Source organism: Sinohyriopsis cumingii, chromosome 18, assembly GCF_028554795.1.
Source record: "Sinohyriopsis cumingii isolate HCF-2022 chromosome 18, ASM2855479v2, whole genome shotgun sequence".
Lineage (NCBI taxonomy): Eukaryota > Metazoa > Mollusca > Bivalvia > Unionida > Unionidae > Sinohyriopsis > Sinohyriopsis cumingii.
Window position 1 is genome coordinate 100796057 of NC_142978.1, and position 22024 is coordinate 100818080.

A 22024-nucleotide genomic window follows, 5' to 3' on the forward strand; every position below is an offset into this window, starting at 1 on the left:
AGCAACATGTACTATGTAACCAAGACAAGTTTGGCAAAAGCATTTCAGTTTTTGTTCAGCTTGTGAAAATCTCTGAAATTGAAAAGTTAATAAATTAGATGCAGTAACATCTGAACTTCTCTCAGTTAAAGTTAACTACACAAAGGGAGTTACTGAATTTATGCTTGAAGAAAAAGTTCCCAAGAAAAAAACAAATAAGATTAACAAGCATGCATCTATTACGTCAAAGGAGAGAACTTTATAATCTTGCTCCACATAATCATTGAGACATCAACTTTGCAGATCATTATTATTTTACTGCCGAGCCTGCCAAACTAGTTTTGATTCAGTATTGTCAATTATCAACAATAGGTTATTTGCTAATTCATCAACTTTGTCGAAAACTGACAACGTTGCATCAAGAACTGTGGTTTGGCGGATGCAGCATTAAGTAAGAAAGATCTGCAAAGTTGTCATCGCAATGAATATGTGGAGAAAGATTGCAAAGTCATATCCTTTGACGTATTAAATCGTAACACAGAAAGTGGCTGCCAAACTACAGTCCCATAAACCTGCAAAATGCAGCAGTCTTGATTTCACTCACCAACATGATAACTCTATGATTTTAAATTATCTCTGGGGTTGCATGATCAATTGCTGCCCATGTATTAGTACTGCTAACTATGAAATTTTCCAAATTGCCAACTTAGATGGTGACAGTTAAATGTTGAAAATATAGCATACAGTATTTGAAAATGAGGCTACCATTTGTCAAAATTCTTATACAAAATAAACACTTTCTTATATAATTATATTTTTATATAAATAAGCTTCATTATTTCAGCCATTTCAACATAGTAAAGCATGTTAATGAGTCAGTATCAAAAGTTCGTTTAAGTTCAGTTGTTCAAGATTTTTCTGAATATGAGATAAGAACATGATCTTTGGTCAGTGCCTGTCATATCTCCAAACCCATCTGTGTCTTCAGTGTATAAAGCTGGAGTACTATAGGTGACCTTTCATTTGTTCCTGTCGTATCTCCACACCCATCTGTATCTAAGTGTATAAATCTTTAACATGGATAAATGGGTTCTGACATATAATTTAGCCAGATCCCTATGGCTTCCAGGATGTTTATTATACCAAGTTGTACAAGATGAGAAACATCGTCACATGAAGGAGAGACAATCACATTAAGAGACCAGGCATTTTATTCCCTGACACATGACATTCTTTGTACCATTCATTGACATGGTTACTTCTATGGGGTATAATAAAATTGTTTCTTTGCAGTGGCAAGGACCTGCAGCCTTATATTCATAATCCTGGATGTGTTGAAGCCATTACAGCATAAGCAAATTATAGAACATGAATTAGAAGGGTTTGGAATCCGGTTGAATAAGGCTCCGCCAAACATCTACTTCAAGAAAAAAGACAAAGGAGGAGTCAATCTTACAACAACAGTAAGGATACACTGACACTGTAAAATTCATTTTAGATTGCATTATTAGCAAAATAATATTTGATGGCCCACTCAGATTTAAACAGCACATCCTCACATCATGGTGTCAAAATAATAGGCACAAATTTCACACATCTCCACATGCAAACAGACATCTCCATATCTCCATGAGAGGTGATTCTTGAACATATTATCAGCTTGTTTGCAGAAAAATTGTCCAAATTAAGAAGTGACAGTCATATTAGCTGCAGTTGTCAAAAGTAGCTTTCCTTTGTTCATCCAGTACATCATTGGAACAGGATAAAACAAACTTTTGGAAAGAAATTTGAATAGTACAGTGGAACCCTGCTATAACGCGCCCCGCCATAACGCGAATTCGGATATAACGCGGTCGTAGCATGGCTCCCGAAATTTCGTATATTCATTCACACATGGAGAAAAAAAATTTGGAGAAAAGTAAAAAAAAACAAAACAAGAAATTAACTTCATTTTGGGCATGAGATTAGTTGTGACTTTTAAAATAATATGATCGTGGCATGGTTCCTGAAATTTGAAATTCATTTACGTGAAAATATTTGTTTAACGTACGAGAAATAGTGTGTAAAACGTTTATTATAATTTGGTGGAAGAATTCGCGTATGACTTTTAATAATAAACGATCGGAACTTAACAATTTATCCAGGTTCTTTAAGTGATTTTGGAGAAGTGATCCTGTATGAATTCTAAAATAATACGATATATATAACGTACGAGAAATAGTGTGTACAACGCTTGGCTTCTGAAATTTATCAATTTGAACAGGTTGTGGTGAAGCTCCGTATTCTACTCTAGAAGAGAAAACTGGTTTAATTAGGTTTTTGAATTGTTAAGCCGAAGTAAACATTATCGAAGTGTTACTTATTACGGATCCATGAGTAAAGCCAGTAAATCGTCTTTGTGATTGTCTTCCATGAAATCTGTATACAGTCGTTGCTCAAACAATAGCCGACATGGGCTTCTTATTTAACTGCAATCACAGCCAAGCAGCAGACAAAGCTGTGGTTGATACAAGAGTCGCACAATTTAATAAACATCAAAGGACGAAAGCCGCCAACATGTATGCTGTGCTTGGCGGTGTGATCAAACAACAAACAGTTGAAAGTAAATAATATCCACTTTATTATCTGTGAATTAAAAGGGTATGAAATTGTACATCCGTTCAGCTTAATTTTGTTTTATATAAAAAGTGATTCGTAACCATTGCAGGCCTTCATTACTTAGTTATCGAGCTTTATCTGTGTACGTTGTTTGCTTATATAAAAAAATATTTTACTGTTATGGAAAAGCAAGTTCAAAAACGCAAGTCATTTTCTGCTAAAGAGAAACTGTATGCCCTAGATCAACTAAAGAAGGGCAAACAACAAACTTAGCTTGCCAGAGATCTAGGAATCAGCGAGTCCACTTTGCGAGGGTGGAAAACAGATGAAGGAAAGCTCCATAGTCTACCCAACATTCTTGAAGAGGAAACTGGTTTACAGCGTAAAAGGGTTAAGTTAGCTAATGACAGTGTCCTAGATTCAGCTTTGTACCAATGGTTTGTACAAGCTCGCTCAGAAGGTGTTCCAATTTCTGGCCCAATTCTGAAAGCCCAAGCAGAGAAATTTGATCGCCGTATCAATGGAGATGATTCCAAATTTAAGGCGAGTAAGTTCGCGGCAAAGAAGCAAACGTCATTGGATATATTTTTCAAGAAATAATGAAATTTAAATTTGGAACCACACTGACTTTGCACTTTGCGCAACGATTAATTTAGCAGTTTTCACATGTTTCTTTTGATGTTCACAAAATCTGAAATAAAAGTTATTTGCACGCTGAAATCATGCGTTGATTGTTAATTATTCTTGCAGTTGTCGCATATGACAAAATTTTAGCGGTATGAAATTTGTACAGACACCGTATGTAGACCCGGGAATAGCTGCATGCAATGACCGTACGATATCAGACGGCAAGTAAATGGTTTCAATATTTTGTTCATCCTATATTTTACACGACGAGTTCAGACTATTACAAAATTATTGAATATTTTAAATCTGTACGATTTTCAATTAAATTACATCCATTATGGATGAACTGCATGCCACGACGGCACGGTAGCATACGGTGTTGATACACTTTTCATGATATAGCGATAGTCTGGTATTATCGGTCAATCTGTCAGTCTGTATTATCGTTCAAACAAATAAAAATTAGTAAATGTTTTTAATGCACAGTAATAACCTATAAATATATTAGCCATATATTAGCCATCGATTATTTTGAATATATCTTAATTAATGCATTCCAGTTAATATTCATCTGATGATAAGCCGACTTTTGATCATTGTACATGTATACACGTATATGTTCTCGGAAAAAAAGTTAAATATTGTGAAACCCCGCATTAACGCGACCCCGCTTTTAACGCGATCCGATTTTATGGACCCCGATCATCGCGTTATAGCGGGGTTCCACTGTAATAAGGTCAGCACTATATGCATATGTCTTACTATGACCACATTAATAACATTGCTGTACCAACATATTAAAATCTCACAGTCATATGTACATGAAGTGATTCTCATTTACATGTTATTAGATGTTTGCCTTGTAACACAGATTCAGGTTGCTATTTAAAACTTTTATATAAGTAAAGTACCAAATCACCAGGGAGTTACGACAGTATCATACTAGCCAGAAAAACACTTTGCATAAATTGAATTCAGTATAAAAATTGGAGGAATATTTTTACTTCTACATTTGACATGACAATCTTCATAGGCAAACCATCATAAACATTAAATTTTGCTGTAATTTTCGCCATGTATACTTAGTTATAAGACAAATTCAGCTGCAAATAACAGACACTGATCTGCCATTGCACAGTGTACATACAGTTCAGAGTGTACAGCCAGTGCATTATACAATGGCAGATCTGGGCTGGTGCTGTTTGCAGTTGAACTTAATTTATAAGGAGAGTATATAAAGTAGTCAATAGTGAATATGAGACAACATGCTTAACACAGACATTCATCCCACAGTCAAGTTAGTCCTGAATGATAATCATGTTACTCTAACATCAAATAAGGCTGCCATTGCAGTTATCTTGAAAATCCTGTTATTGCTAATGGTTGGTTGTATCATCATGGAGTTTTCACTAAAAGACTTCTTATGATATTCTAGTTGGTGCTAAATGAAAATGGTGTCGATCTAATGTCCAGTATGGCCATCTTGAAAATCATTATTGCTATTCCTCCTGAATGAAAAGTAATATTGTTGTAGATTTTCACCATGAGACTTCTCGTGATTGGTCCTAAATAAAATGGGAGCTGCTTCCACGTCCATTAATGCTGCCATCTTGAATATCTTTTTTTTTGCTGCTTCTGAATGGATGGTCATATCAACATAGGGTTTTTACTCAGTGACTTCTTATAATGTCTAGTTGGTCATAGGTGAAAATGCTGTTGCTCTGACAACTAGTATGGACAGAACAGTGACCATTTTGAAAATTTTGTTACTAATATTCTTGAATGAATTGCTGATATATCAAAAGATTTTATTTTGATATCTAGTTTGTCCTCATTGGAAATGGTGCCAATCTGATACTCAATATGGCCACCATGGCTACCATTTTGAAAACCGTTTTTTATTGTAACTTTTCCACAACAGAAAGTCATATCTGCGTTGATTTTCCACCAGATGACATCTTATGATGTATTGATGGACCTAAGTGAAAACAGTGCCAAGCTAATTTGAAAATCTTGTTATTGCTAAAGAATATTGGCGATAGTTTCAACACTCTGCAGTTAAAAGAAAGAAAATTGTCTTACTTTGAATTCCTGGAAATTAATTTTGGCTAGTAGAGCATCAGTTCCTTCAGTGGAATCTTGTTTGATTCCTTAATTCCCTTTTGCCTAATATGAAAAGTGTCATTCTAAACTCTCCACCGCCTTTCTCAGAGAGACAATCCAATATTGTCTTATTAGCCTGGCATATAACATTTTATTGTTTGTTTTTTTCTATACAGAAAAGGGGCTAGCCATATGAATGTTTACTAACCCAACAATAATTATTTTTATAGCTATTTGGGATATTTGACGCACCTCTCTCAAATTGACAAAATTATCCAAACTGATAGCCAGTTCATATATTTGGGGTCTTTCTGCTATGACTGCATATATAACTTTAAGCAAAAAAAATATTAATTTAAAAATATTTAAATCAGATTTTTGAAATCCTTATCAGAGAATCCTGGGGATGGAAGCCAAAATGTATAACCTTTGTAACACATTTGTATATGGTATTTGTAGCTGTTTTACTCTCACTGCCATTAATCAATATTTTGTGAACTAGGTATAGAGCGACACTAGAAAAGGATAAGGTATTGAAACATTAGTGTTACTGACAGTGAGAGAAATAATAATGTATGATACTAATAAATGAAAATTAGATTTTATACTTATTCAGATCAATTCTTCATTCAAGTTAGAATGAAGTTGAAAAATATTAAATCTTTGTGAAAGCATGTCTCATTTTATCTATGCATGCCTAACCACAATGAACAATATGGCTGTACAATACCAGAAATACCCTATTTCATGTATTTTTTTGTTCACAATATAGTTATCAAAATAATAATTATTTAAATGTATCATAATTGTTTATATGTATCACTTTGTATTTGTCAAAAAATGCATTAAATTATCGTACATAAAATTTCTACCAAGAAGATTTATGTTTGAAAAAAAAGATCGAAAATAGCATATTGCCATTTTGTTTTTACAAAAATTAATAATTAATTGTGGGTCAGAAAACACAATGATTGATGCATAAGCATGGTGCCCGCAGCATAGGTAAAGGGGATCACGTGCTCCCCCAATCATACTGCACATATACTATCTTTTTAGTGCTTGTTCTGTTTTGACTTGGATATAATTAACATTTTATTGCAAATCTATTCTATGATAAACCCAACTATTTTTATTGGCGAGTTTGAATAACGAGTAAGGTGTATGATCACTTGCCCTTATAACATCTGCTGTATGGACAACAACTTCAATAGCACATTTACATATTTTCATTTCCCTAAAGTGAGCCTCATTTCCCTACTGACAGCCTCGCTGATTTGACATCTTCCATCAATTCTTGGACTCATTCTGGTTTCAACTGGAATAACCAAAGCGCTTGACATGTTTAATTACCATGTAAATAACACTGCGTAGCCATGTGGTTGTTGTGACAATGTACATTGTAATTAAAGCAAGAATGAATTGTTGATTTAGCGGCATTTATTGATAATGGAATATAGTAGGGTCGTAATACATGAGGATTATCACACTCAGCAGGTAACAGTCTTTTTTTTTTTGTTGCAAAAGCTACAAATAAAAACCACCCTGAATAAATATGGTCTTGTACACTGAAAAAATTTTGTTTCATCTTTCTCTCACACACATACACACACACACACACACACACACAGAGGCACACGTGCACGTTCGCATGCTTTAATTTAAACATGATTTAAAGTTCTTTGTTTTTTATTGTAGTTTAATAATGAGATTATTGTTGCTGTCAAAATACAAGTTGCACTTAATTTCTTAACAATGTGGACTTGTATCGTTGCATACAATTTACCAATAAATAATACCCATAAGTAATACATGTTCAAACCATCTTAATCATTTTGCCAACACTACACAACATAACAGCTACATATGCTCTAAGTGCAGATGAGCTTGCACACTGAGACATAATCCTCTCTCTCTCTCATTCACTAATAACAGCAAAAGTCTTTTGAGTACTTTTATTTTTATTGTGAGTAGATTCTTGAGTTGAGAACAGAATGAGACAGAAAATATGTTTTCCTTGTACGTTTGTACCATTAGGTTGTCAAGTAGCATGTGTTCTGTAAAACTTGTTCTGGTACATTCCCTCTATTTTTCATACATGGTCATAACACCAAATGATAATTATTTATTTTACATATAATTTTTTGTACACTGAAATTAATAATTATTTTTTTGTGTACAAAAAATAACATGAAATATGGTACTGCATGAAGCACAGGTACTAATGAAACAATATACACTAATTACTGAGGAGTATTGAATCTCACCTTTCACTGATTTTCAGACAAATGTCAAAGTCTGATGGTATACACAAATTTGTCATGGAAAAAATCTTGAAATTGTTGAATTAAAGCTGTCCTGCATTCCCAAAGTCATCGATAATTATGTCCCTTCTTTCATACATTTTGATGTGAGTCACAATTATCCATTTAATATGAAGCCTTGATTGAAGAAGTTTTGAGTGGGTTAGTGGTTGAACTTAATTTGTACATGATGGCTGAAACAAAAGAGTGATTTCAGTTTAGTTACACTTTGATGTGCTCTGGATATATCAAATGCTGACTGCCTGCTAATTGCATTGAACATGGGGCAGCTGGTCACATGTTTGGTTCACATGTGGAATGATGACATTATCTGAACTGACAGGATCTATAAATTAAATTTTGCAACTCTTAAACCACTGTATAACACCATGGTCTTCAGAATTACGGAAGAGAACATACACAAGTACTTTAACGACCAATTAGCTTCATGTTGTTGGATTTGATGACTCCTGTTGATGAACCCAGCTAATGTTGACACACTGCTTGCTAACTACATTGAGCAAGGGATAACACAGCTAATGTTGACACTGCTTGCTAACTACATTGAGCAAGGGATAACACAAGTAATGTTGAGACTGCTTGCTAACTACATTGAGCAAGGGATAACAGCTAATGTTGACACTGCTTGCTAACTACATTGAGCAAGGGATAACACAGCTAATGTTGACACTGCTTGCTAACTACACTGAGCAAGGAATAACTGTTCATATGTTTGATTTGCATGTAGATTGATGACATTATCTGAACTAATGTGATCTATAAATTGAATTTTAACACTCTTGGAGAGAGAGTGAGAGAAGGAGCCATAAAAGAAGAAGAAAAATGAAAAGGTCTAACTATGGAAATACAGATTCGAATAACATGCTCAAGGACAGATATAATTCCTAAATGAAAAAAGAAAATTGTTCCAAAAGTGATATCACCACTGTGGTGATAAAAGTGGTATTGCCATTGTGGCGATGTTTTTCCCCACAGGTATATTTTAATATCTCATTATGAAAATATATAATAAATAACCTGACTGGAGAGACTGTCTTCAGATAATACAACTTTTTTGGCAGATGTTGTTGACTTTCAAGACAGGTTCTACTATAATAGCAAAAAACATTTACAGATAATGCAACACATTTATAATTGTCTCTTGCAATATTTCCCATAGCATGGTTTGAATTCCACATTATAACTTCATTACTATTTCCATCCATTCAATCAGAATTATTATAATATTCCACTGAAAATTGTATTCCTGTTGAAATTTTGTTGCCTAAAATTGTCTCACTGTCTGATTTTATTTTCTCCAGGTTTTGCAGTCAGAGTTGGATCCTGACACAGTGAAGGCAATTTTAAATGAGTATAAAATACACAATGCAGACATCACCATCAGATTTGATGCAACAACAGAAGATTTAATTGATGTCATTGAGGGAAATCGGGTGTACATCCCATGCATCTACATACTTAACAAAATAGACCAGATTTCCATAGAGGTAAATTATTTCCTAGAAAATCTGTATGGTAAGATGTCAGTTTTCCAGATTAAATAGAGAAATGAACCATTGATGATCTAAAAAATTTATAATTAAAGAAAAGCACTATTAGACAGATAGATAATGTAATGTATTGCTTGCTGATTTGCTTCATTGGTTCATATTAAGTTTTTGACACTTTCGGTGTAATATACTATAAAATCCAGTTAGTAAACATATGCAGAAATAATTGTAATGAAAAATAAGTACAGATGGTTGGGTTTATTCTAGAACTTAAAATGAAGGGAAAAATTCACCCTACCATAAAAAATGGGATTTTTTTCTGTATTTATGAGGGATTTAAATTACAAAGGAATCTAGAGCTTGAAAAAATAAATGCATGATTTTCACACATTTATTTGACTTTTTAGTGTTGTTTTGGGTTAATTAGTGTGAATCCAGGGATAAAACCCGACATCAGCCTTTCTATACTAGTGTAGGAAAACTAAGCACATATACGGTATGTGTGTAAAAATATAACATAAATGTAAAGTTTTGTTACTGTCACAAAATGAAGCCTGGTTGGGACTGGATTAGGGAAGACACCAAAAGCAACTGCATTTATAAGATGTTTATTTATAAACGCAAATTAAGTATTAACAAATCTGACACCATTATAAACAAAAAGATAAGGAAAATTATAAAGTTCCTAACATGGAACTATCAACAACAATTAACTCAACGAGAAAAAACTCAAACATGAAATTAACAAATGGAATTTCAAACAAACGTGAATTAAGTCCTATCACCGATCAACAAAATAAAAGTATATGATCTACAACCCAATATAAACAAAGTCTTGAATGTATCGTTCTTACAACGAGATTGAAATGCATGAAAATTTGAATGTATCATTCATAAAACAATATTGAAATTTGTGTAATTATGAATGTATCGTTCATAAAACGATATTGCAATAGGAATGAATGAAATTATGAACCTATTGATCATTCATATAACGATATTGCAATAGGAATGAATAAAAATTTGCTCAGATAGCAATAGTGAAAATAATGTGGAACACATGATATTTATAAATATTGTGGCGCCCATTTGACGTCCAAGATGTAACTCCTGTTCCACTTGCTGTAGTCAATGGTCAGAGAAGCACCCACACATGGTCCCCCCCTCTCAGTTTGTTGAAGGATCTTTCGAGAGCCCTCACATTTAACACAGACCCGATGGTTGCCAAGCCTTGGTTTCTCGCATCGAGAAAACCAGTACACTCTTCCGATCCAACGTCACCATAACACAGCATATATGTCACATGAAACCACACATAGTTCTGTGACTCCACATCAAACCATTATAAGGCATGGCAGCATGTATAAGGCGTGGCAGCATGTATAAGGCAGCTAAAATTATAACAACTAAACCATGTAGTACATATGACACGGTTAAGTACTTCTGCATTGATATATGTTGCACATGCGTGCACATGAATTCGTTACCCATTACATTAATTGTTCAATGCATGCAGCATATAATAAAATTTCAATTTGCCTGTTCAGTTACAACAAATAGCTAACTCGAACCAGACTATAGTATTTCAAATATGGAGTTGCATAACCTAGGTATTGACTCTCTGTAGAATTTAGAATAAATTCTAAAACATCTAAAGTATGAAACAATTCTGTCATATAAAACAAATATAAAGAATACTTAAATTTCATTACCTCAACAGCTGGAGATTTGCTCCTGTAATGGGGTAAGCTTTCTGACGAGACTTGTTGTAATGTAAGTTGGTTATAGAGAATTTGCTCTATATGTACACTAGCTGTGACATATATGTGCAGCTAGGTACTTAGGCAATTCGCACGTGCAGCATGGTCTAAGTTTCGCCCAGTATTTCGAAATAACTAGAGCCGAAAAAAATATACCACCCTTGGGTGACGCTGTACATGGCAACAAAACCCGAGTAAATTTTTGACAACATATACATATTGATATAACTCATACACAATTCCGTGACAGTTACTTTACAATTTAAATTGTGTATTTGTTTGTCCCAGCAGCCTCAGTAAGTGAGCAATGGCAATAGACTCCACTTCTGCTTTTCCATACTGCAAGTGTGCTGATATTTTGCAAATATAGGTAAAGAGTTTTTGTGGTGGAAAGTATGTTTCTGTTGAATGAGAAACATACAGATCTGAGTAATCTAATTTAAGGTATCATATGACAACCAGACATTTGATTGTTTTGTTAATTAATATTCAAACAGCTATGAGATACACTGCAGGGATCGTCCTGGGCTTCGCCAATGTCGCAAATTGCGATTTTTTTTCCTTATTGGCGACAAAAATATCCCATCTGGCGATTTTTTTGGCGACATATTTTTTGGTTATTTAATTTGTACATACAATCATGGATTTGGACTGGATAAATTAAAAGCGAGAACGAAAGGAAGCCACAAACCTGACTAAGCAATGCATTGGAATCAATCTGTTACACAAACGATCCTTTGTTCGTATTGACAACCCCATCTTTACAGTGCATTGTTACATCATAATCTGCTTATGCTGACATCCGGGCTGAGTACTGTATGCTGTGATAAAGTCAATCATGCTACCACACTATACCTACAACTGACCGACTTCTGAAGACGCGAGTAGAACAGATACAATTAAATTGTATGGCTAATCCTTCTGTGTTTTTTTTTTTTATACATATACCAATACAATAGTTTTGCTAAACCTTCATAGAAAACTTATAACCTTTGAAGTACCGACTGTGTATAAATACAAAGCAAATGGAAAAATTCTCAATCACAATTATATCCGTCGCCAGTGCAGCATTTTACTCACTGATCTTTTCCTTTTGCCATCAATTCCGTGTTACGGCTGCAGAGACTTAAACTCCGCAACAAGAAATAGCAAAAAAAAAAAACACAAACAGTTTTGCATAATTAATAATAATTATTTATTTCTCAAAATACAGGAGTGAAAGAATCCCTAAATTGGGTGTGAATTTATGCTTATATATACGGTCCAATATTGCCAGGTGTTGACTCGTGTAAGTTTCATTCGTGGGAATGGAGATCCTATTTTGCTTGTCAAGAAAATTTATACCGCATTCAGTGATCATTCTTGGGATTTAGGAAGCAATTCACTGCAAGCTTTGGGATGCTAGCCGGGGGGGGGGGCTGCTGAGAGACTACTGGTGTCACCTGTCAGCACTGTAGACTGAACGTGGATTCAGTAAGATGAACCTCATAAAAACTGACATCAGAAATAAGCTCTGCATCTCATCTCTCGAGAATTTAATGAGAATCAGCATGTACAAATGTGAAAAATTAGACTTTGAAACTGCATTCAACAAGTGGGCAACTCTAAAATCGCGACAGATCTGCATGTAACAGTTTGTAACATTTTGTTAATGTTTGTTGTAATTAAAGTATTAACTAACCCAACTTTTGTAATTTTCATTGCCTGTTACATTAATAGACTAAATTAACACTTGGAAAAATGTACACTACTTGTTTTGGCGACACTTTTTGAAAATTGGCGACAAAATATTGAGGTTGGCGATTTTTTTGGCGACAGCTTTTTAAAAGCCAGGACCATCCCTGCACTGTATAAGGATGATCAGTTGAACTGAAGGACTGATAAATGGATGAATAGATACATCAATGGGTAGATTACAAGATGACTGCTTATTGATTTTGTAAATGGATCGTTGATTTTACTGTATTGATGGATTTCAGGAATATCCAGATTCTTTAACAAAATATGTTATTATTTGATTTCTTTTTTTGGTAGCTTCTGTAATTTTATAACATTTGTACCATGTCAGACTGTTTAATACTCCCCGTCACCATATTCTCATGGCACTATTAGAGTTGTGTTCCTTTGTAATAAGTCAGGGGTCATTAGAGGAAAAGCTGCATTAGTTTTAATGGGGTGTTCATTCGAATGTGTAAGAAAAGGTGGTTAAAAACAATATATGCAAGAATTTAGTCCCAGGGCACAGTAATTTAAACAGAAACTTGTACAAAATCTTTAAGTTCAAACAATATGGACCCTAACCTGGTGGCATGCTATGTGACATTATATCTTGGTTTAGGCTCCTTTTGGCATGGAGGGATCCCTGGTTTTTCAGTTTGGTTTTAATTTCAAGGGAGGCAACTCAGATTAGGTAAATGATTTTACCTAATAGTTATCAGTCATGGATAATGTTTGACTCATGGTACTAATGGAAATAGAGTAGAAAATGCTTTTAAAAGGTAATCACAATAATTGTGGTGTCAGTGTAGTTTCTCTAGGAAATATGAAGAAAAGAGAATGTACAAAAATCTTACAAAGATTATTTAGAGCAGTATTTACAAAATTGTAAGAAATAATACATAGCAATATCTTTGTTGTTATGTTTGTCCATCAAACCATATGTAAATTATCATAACTTCAACCCTCCAAGTCATTAGTATTCCCAACACTTTAATTTGTGGTTGGGTACATATTTTATACAAACAAATATAGTATCTTACATTATTTTACATTCTGATCTTGTCCCATAAGCTTAACATAGGAAGTAACTGAGCAGTATTTTCCCATATACATTGCCATCATGCCATATACATTGTCATCATGCTGTATACATTGTTGTCATGCAGTATACATTGTTGTCATGTAGTTTACATCGTTGTCAAGTGGTATATATTGACATATTGCATTATACATTGTATAAGGACATGTACCATTTTTCTTCATGCTGTGATTCAGCTCACCTGATATATAAAAGTGCATCAGGATTGAAATTATGAAAGGAGTAGAGTAAAATGTAAAAGGAGTGTAGTCTGTATTCACCAAGTAATATTGAAAGTAATCACTCAGGTTTCACTACATTTCCAAATATTATCTTCAAATCACGATTTTATATCATTTTGCTTATGATACTCTGATAATCTCTCAATTTTTTTCTTACAAGTAGAGCTGGTGCAAAATCAATTTTCGGTTTTAAAAATTTAGCACAAATGAGACATTTTTTATGATGGAAAAACAGTTGAAGAAAACCTCATCATTTCCTTAAAAATAAGGCATGATGCTTTAAAGGCAAATTATAGATTTTTTTACAGTCACTGTATTTATTCCCAATGCCACCTTGAATGTTCTATGACAAAAATAATTGTAACCAAACAAGCATTAAGAAAAAGGAAGTAAATTAGATGTGTATTAAAACTGGTAACTGATGCTGATCATAATGAAGAGTATGTAATAAACATTGTTGTATATTTACTTTCTGTTGTCTCAGGTTGATTCATGGATTTGGAGTAACTCTCTCACAAACTCATCAGCCACTGTCAGAAAATCATTTGTCTGCCAGAGATATCAATCAGTGTATAACCTAGAAACATTCAGACATGGAAAAGGATTTTTATGAAAACCTTCAATATCGTAAACATCATTTTATATACTGATTGCAAAACAAATAGATGTTGATTGTGTACTCTTTCTGTTCTTGTGTTAGGAATTGGACATTATATACAAAATTCCACACTGTGTTCCCATATCTGCACATCACCAATGGAATTTTGATGATCTTTTGGAGAAAATGTGGGAGTATCTCTGCCTTGTTCGAATGTAAGTACAAAAATTATGTTCTAGCTAAATTATATCATTGTAATCTGATCAAGACTGATTTTAAGATTGTAGTCCGAAAATGGCCACTAAATTTCTGATAAATGTTTTCTCTAATTGATATTTTACATTATCTTGCTGATGATGGTTATGCAATAGAGATTTTTGTCAAAGTAGAGGACAATTAAAAGGTTGCAGCTTGAAATTTTCAAATTCGTATCCTGGGAATCTTTTTTATTCTTGAAAAACAATGAGAAATTCATTAAATCCTCATTTTTTTCAGAGATATTATAGCAAGAAATTATTTTCTAAACAATTCAAAATATAGCATTCCTTCTATATATATATATATATATATATATATATATATATATATATATATACATACATACATACATACACACACACACACACAAACACACACACACACACACACACATATACATACATACATACATACATACATACATACATACATACATACATACATATAATGTACTTCATTACAAGGTAGTCTCACTTTAAGGCAGTATACTCCATAAACAGCACTATAATGAAAGAGTGCTGCAAAATGAATTAATAATAATTCATGATGTCTGCTACATATTTAGTGCAAGATTAATTGATGTTAATCATTCAATCAAAGAGGATTTGAGAAGTTGAGTGATGCTGGAACATAGATAATGGACATATTTTTGTTTCATCCCCAAAATCATTTTTTGAACTAGAAATATGTCCATATGCAGGGCTGAGCAAATCCCATAGCCCGACGTCCCGGACTAGTCATTTTTGAAGTCGGACAAGTAAAATTTTCCAGGTCGCTAGTCTGGGACAAGTGCATTTTACAAAAGTCAGGCTAGTTTTCGTGCTTTAATCACTATATCTACCTTTATTTGGCCAATCATGTCCTCCGGGCGTACTGAATACTTGATTCTACCCCTCTTCATGTATACATTTACATCCTGTTACCGCTTGACTGCATATTGGGCTAAGTGACCAAATTTTTGGCAAATCAAAACACGTCAAACAGATGAAAGCCAGTGTGGTCAGTTAGCAGTGTTGTAAGCAGTTTTGTTGCAATGAGTTTATTCAATCTAGATCATAACGAACGGCTATGATTTTAATCCAGTGAGTCAGTGTAATGAAATTAATGAAAGGTACTTTACCAACATCAGTGTTGGTTTCCTTTATGAACTGATTAAATGACAGTAATGATTCTTTAATTTATAATTGATTATACAGATGATTAACTTCCACGTGCGATATTGTGTTTAAAACGAAACAATTACACTAATTAATGAGCTGTTCAGTTCCTATTTAAAAGGGAAAATTGATGTTATGATCACTTTAGAAGTAGTTGTCAAGCAAGCTGATAGTTACTCTGTGGATAAAATGAGTTTGCTTCATTATTTTCGCAAGGAAGGCAATAATGGTGATTCGGAGAAGGTAAATTTGTTTGAAAATGGAGGGATAAAACGTAAGACAGATACTGAGTGTGCGGTAGCTCTTTCTGAGTGTGAACAAGGATTTAGTTCAATGTGTATACAACAAGCTGTTAGTTGATTACATTACATGTGTACACAACAAGCTGTTAACTGATTACATTACATGTGTACACAACAAGCTGTTAGTTGATTACATTACATGTGTACACAACAAGCTGTTAGTTGATTACATTACATGTGTACACAACAAGCTGTTAATTGATTACATTACATGTGTACACAACAAGCTGTTAGTTGATTACATTACATGTGTACACAACAAGCTGTTAGTTGATTACATTACATGTGTACACAACAAGCTGTTAGTTGATTACATTACATGTGTACACAACAAGCTGTTAGTTGATTACATTACATGTGTACACAACAAGCTGTTAATTGATTACATTACATGTGTACACAACAAGCTGTTAATTGATTACATTACATGTGTACACAACAAGCTGTTAGTTGATTACATTACATGTGTACACAACAAGCTGTTAATTGATTACATTACATGTGTACACAACAAGCTGTTAACTGATTACATTTCTCTTGTAATCTGGAGGGTATAAGGAATGTTTAATAAGGTGTTAAAAGTAATAAAGGGATCCAAGATGGTCAGTGATTATTTTCAAGTCTTTGAAAAAATTTTGACTAACATTGGTGGAAGTGAGAAAAAAGGAAAGACTGACCAAAACTGATTATGGCAAAAACACTCAAGTTAGTATTTTGAATGGTTGTATTGTTGAATTGTTATTGCATTGTTCAAGATGTTTTTAGAGGAATATTTAAGTGCAGTTCACATATTTTTTGTTCAATTCATGTCAAGATGTTGAAACATGTGTATTTTCTGATTACTAAAAGTACTAGCTTTGAAATATAAGACTTGTGCATACATCTAAGTCCAATTCGGGAACAGCCTCCTCAGTGTGAACTTGGATTGGAGAGGTATTAGAAAGTAGTTGACAACCGTAAAAACCCCATCTGCAGGAAAACAAACTTCTCTGCAGGCTGAGCATGGTTGTTTTGTCATTGCCACTTCCAATGCTGATACAGAGAATACATTCTCCATTCTTCACAAAATACAAGGTGATTAAAGGGAAATCAGGATCAGAAAACTATCGAGAGTCTGTTAAGTGTTAAACTTACAAATCACAGTAAGTTTCATTAGCGGGCAGTATCTTGTTAAGGAATAAAAGTTCTCCACTTGGGTCTTTTCATTGTGCCACCAGTTCATGAGACCCTTGTAGATTATGTTGCATTCCTCAGTTACAGTGGAAAAGTTTGCCAGTTAGATGCAGTAATCAAAGTGTGGCATTTTTTAAGATACCAAGTTGTCAAATGGAAGAACCTGATGATTCATGGTGGGTTTCTTGCCAGAGGATTAGCCCTTGAACTCATGATCTGTATAAATGCAAAACATGTGGCCACAGTGCCCACCTCCTGTTCTCCTGAGTCACTGTTCTTTGGCCCATTCAGGATCACTTATTACATATCACTTTCTTTGCTTGCCAATAATCATGCATGCTAACCCAATGTGCAGAGCTTCAAAAGTACAAAATATAGACAAGTTTTAGTTCTACATTTGAGTTTAATCCTTGAGTGTATTGATAGTAGTATGTATTGGGAATTTTCTCATTGCAGTTACACAAAACCCAAGGGCCAGTTACCAGATTATACAGCTCCAGTTGTTCTGAAACTAGGATACAGTACTGTGGAGGATTTCTGTAACAAACTCCATAGAAGCATTATAAAAGAATTTAAGTAGTAAGTATTACTTGATTTCAAGTCTGTACAGGTAAGTCATGTATGATTCCATGTGGTTCTTGAAATACAACAAAGTATCATGAGAGGGTAGGCAATTTCCTGATGTTGATTATTTTCGGTTGACTTGATCTGTCCTTCTGGTCTATGTTACCTCATGGATAACTTGACTGCATAGCTTTGATTACATAGCTATATAACTGCTAATAAAGTTTGATGTAATATCTCTGCTAGTTCTCAAATTTGATAATTGTATTGTGTACCTCGTATACATGTATTATGTTGAGTCAGAATATAAGAATGATTTAGTTTATTGGTAGAAAACACTATTAGAATTCCACATACAAAATGTATTCCTATATATATATTTATGAGTATGTAATTTCATTGTGTGATTGTATGATCTTATGAACGAGTTTGTGATTTATATATGTAATTGTACATCTTGTCCTTGTCATTCCCATGTCTGTATCAAGTCTCTGTGTTGTTAATCTCCGAAAGGAGGAAATAAAGATGGAATGAATGAATGAATCAGACTTGCACAGGTGGCATGTCTTGGAATAAGTTTGTGTTGCACACCAAACTTGGTGACTGAGGCTTACTTTCACCATACTTTATTTTTTTCTTCACTTATGACCCCCAAAGTTGAATTGAGGGTGCAACTTTGGATGAGAGTGTCCTGTGTATCAAACTGGGTTTCTTTGACCTCATTTCTAGGATTTGACAAACCATGAACATACAATATGCATGTCTCTTTAGCTGGACTGTATTTCCTGTATTGACATCAGACTTCATCTTTGGTTACATCTTAAGATGAATGTTTATGAACCGTTAAAACTTGAGCAGGAATTATTTAAAATTTGCCAAAAATCATGTCATAGAAAATTATGGTTACTTTTGATTTTGCTTGCAATAATATATATTTTTTTGTTCAGTAGTATTTATTGAATGGTACTGTATGACTACAACTATGCACAGTGGAATTCAGTTGTAATGCAACACAAAGTGGCTTGTGAAGTGAATTCATTGTCAGCAAAATCTCTTGAAAAAAATATAGGGGAATATTATAGTGAAACAGACTAAGTAAATATATGTGTTAAACTAATACTTTTTAAGGATGACATTTATGTGTTCAGTGGAATCCAGTTATAACACATTTCTCATGAGTGAATGAAATGTGTTCATCAACACAATTCCACAAATAGACTGGGTAATCATTTGTGTTGAAGCCAGTACTTAAGGATAATAATATCTGCAAACATATAGCTTCTACTTGATTTTACCTTCAGAGACAATTTCTGATTTTTTATCAATTCATATCTGTGATTGGATTGCTTTGTTTTCTTGGTGATAGAGAAATACAGTGTATGAACTTAGTGCTAGAGCTTACCAAAGAAAGATAGTAATAAAAACAGGAATCAGGTACATGTATGATTATTAAAGATAGTAATAAAAACAGGGATAAGATACATGTATGATTATTAAAGATAGTAATAAAAACAGGGATAAGATACATGTATGATTATTAAAGATAATAATAAAAACAGGGATAAGGTACATGTATGATTATTAAAGATAGTAATAAAAACAGGGATAAGATACATGTATGATTAATAAAGATAATAATAAAAACAGGGATAAGATACATGTATGATTATTAAAGATTGTAATAAAAACGGATAAGATACATATATGATTATTAAAGATGGGACTAAAAACAGGGATAAGATACATGTATGATTACTAAAGATAGTAATAAAAACTGGGATAAGATACATGTATGATTATTAAAGAGTATTAAAAACGGATAAGATACATGTATGATTATTAAAGATAGTAATAAAACAGGGATAAGATACATGTATGATTATTAAAGAGTAATAAAAACAGGGATAAGATACATGTATGATTATTAACGATAGTAATAAAAACAGGGATAAGGTAAATGTATGATTATTAAAGATAGTAATAAAAACAGGGATAAGATGCATGTATGATTATTAAAGATAGTAATAAAAACAGGGATAAGATACATATATGATTAATTAAAACAGGCAGATTTAATTGACCCTCTTTGATTTCCGCCTGGAAGCAAAGGAGAAATACCCAAGTTTAGTGTAATTTTTTTAATACTTTTTGTCATTAATATTTGACAGTTATTGCCATGATTCATTTTAGACATTGTCATCAAAAGATAGATACCATATGTACTTGCTTATTAGTTGATCCAGCTGCAAACAGCATAGACCCTGTTCTGCCATCATATAATGTATCAGCAGATTAAGGGTTATGTTGTTTTTTTTCTACTGATTACTCCTAATAAACTGCACAGTCCCAAATCACAGTACACAGTTTGAAGCTGGACTTGACTTTTAAGGGAGTATTTATGCTATATAATGTTACATTTTACAAGTGTTTTTTCTAACCTATAGAATTTGCATCTTCCAGTGCTCTAGTGTGGGGTTCATCAGTGAAGCATCAACCACAAAAAGTAGGGAAAGACCATGTAGTACATGATGAGGATGTGGTGCAGATTGTCAAAAAGTAAGTAACATAAATAGTTGGGCACCCAAGCCTTGAGCAATTTAAGTACTTTCTTGAAGGAATTTATGTCCTTGTCAGCACACAGGATTTCTGCTTGAAAAGTGTTACTTGTAAAAATGCAAGTTTTACATTTGGTGCTAAAAATCAGGGCTGCAAGTTAGCATCCAGTCAGCTGCTGAATGATCACTTTTTTTTGCACCACCATGAATGTGGTGTGGGCTTATATTGCTGGTCAAATCTGTTCATCTTACCATCTGTCTATCAAGTTCAGTTTTTGGCAAAGTGGTTCAGCATTCATGTTTTGTGAACTAATTTTTTGTTATACAACAGTTAGAACAGATATCCTAGCAAAATTAGAATATCAGTGAAAGGTGACCATGATGTGTGCTGTCCAAATAAATATAATTGTCTAATTATTCCCAGTCTTGACTCCAGTGTTTTGGGGGTATTTTGGGTGGGGAGGGGGCACTGTTGCAGCAGAATCATATTGATATGGTCCTGTCCAACTTTTTATACATTTGTCTTTAGAGGTTTGTTAGCAAATCTGTACAAAAAACCCTAAATATAAAGGAAATTTTGTAAGTATGTTTATTTCAGTATATAGTTGACCTGATTAGATTTTCAGGCCATTACAACAAATTTAAAGTTTTTTTTTAAAACACATTTTTCAATGTGAACTCTTTTGACAATAACCCTGTTAAGACAACTAAGACAAAATCAACTTGATGTAGACAAATACAATTTTTATATCTATTTTTATATGCATGACCTGATTAAATTTTCATGCCATTATAGCAACTTTTCTATTCCTTATAACATTTTTAAAACCGCTCCGGTGACCTAGTGGTTAGAGCATTAGCCTCAGATGCAGGAGGTCGTGGGTTCAATCCCTGGCCGAGTCATACCAAAGACTTACAAAAATGGTACTGACAGCTGCCTCACTTGGTGCTCAGTATTAAGAGGTTAATGGTAGGACTGGTTGGCCTTTTGTCAGGATAATGTGATTGGGTGGGACATCATACTATATGTCTGCGACATGGTGCCCCAGTGCTAGGCATCACTGTAAACTGCCACACTGCGAACATCGTAGCGATATGACTGAAAACTTTTTAAAGCTATGTTAAAAATTCAAATCACATACACACACACACACACACACACACACACACACACACACACACACACAGAGTTTTGAAACCTTTTTAAGATAAGCATTTTGGTCAACAGGAAATACATTCTAGATTCACAAGAGGTATAACAAACTATCCCAAGAAAAGATGAGTATCATTTTGAAGTTGATCAAGGCATGAGGAGCCCATATATAATTGCCTTTTCCATTTTACTTTCCACCTGTCTTTGTCTCTTTGTCTCAGGTGTTTGGTTATTTTGTGCCCCTCATTGCTTGTAGCAAGGGTATCTTGATTCTGTGCTGTCCATCCATCCACAGAACATTTAGCAAGATTGTACAAAAATCAACTCAGCATACACAAATTAAATTC

The 22024-nt window shown here is 33.7% G+C and overlaps 1 protein-coding gene across 2 annotated transcripts in view; it reads left to right on the forward strand.

Annotated features, from left to right (window-relative positions):
- The window catches only part of LOC149777596 (developmentally-regulated GTP-binding protein 1), a 59445-nt gene that overhangs the window by 22244 nt on the left and 15177 nt on the right, over positions 1-22024 (forward strand). The window contains exons 5-9 of one of the 2 annotated variants that reach the window (XM_089942237.1): positions 1273-1442; positions 8930-9115; positions 14618-14730; positions 17862-17984; positions 20430-20525. In XM_089942237.1, coding sequence (XP_089798363.1) covers positions 1273-1442; positions 8930-9115; positions 14618-14730; positions 17862-17984; positions 20430-20525 — 688 coding nt within the window. Of the gene's footprint in view, positions 1-1272; positions 1443-8929; positions 9116-14617; positions 14731-17861; positions 17985-20429; positions 20530-22024 lie in introns of those variants that run through there. The other variant, XM_089942238.1, reaches the window with a different exon arrangement.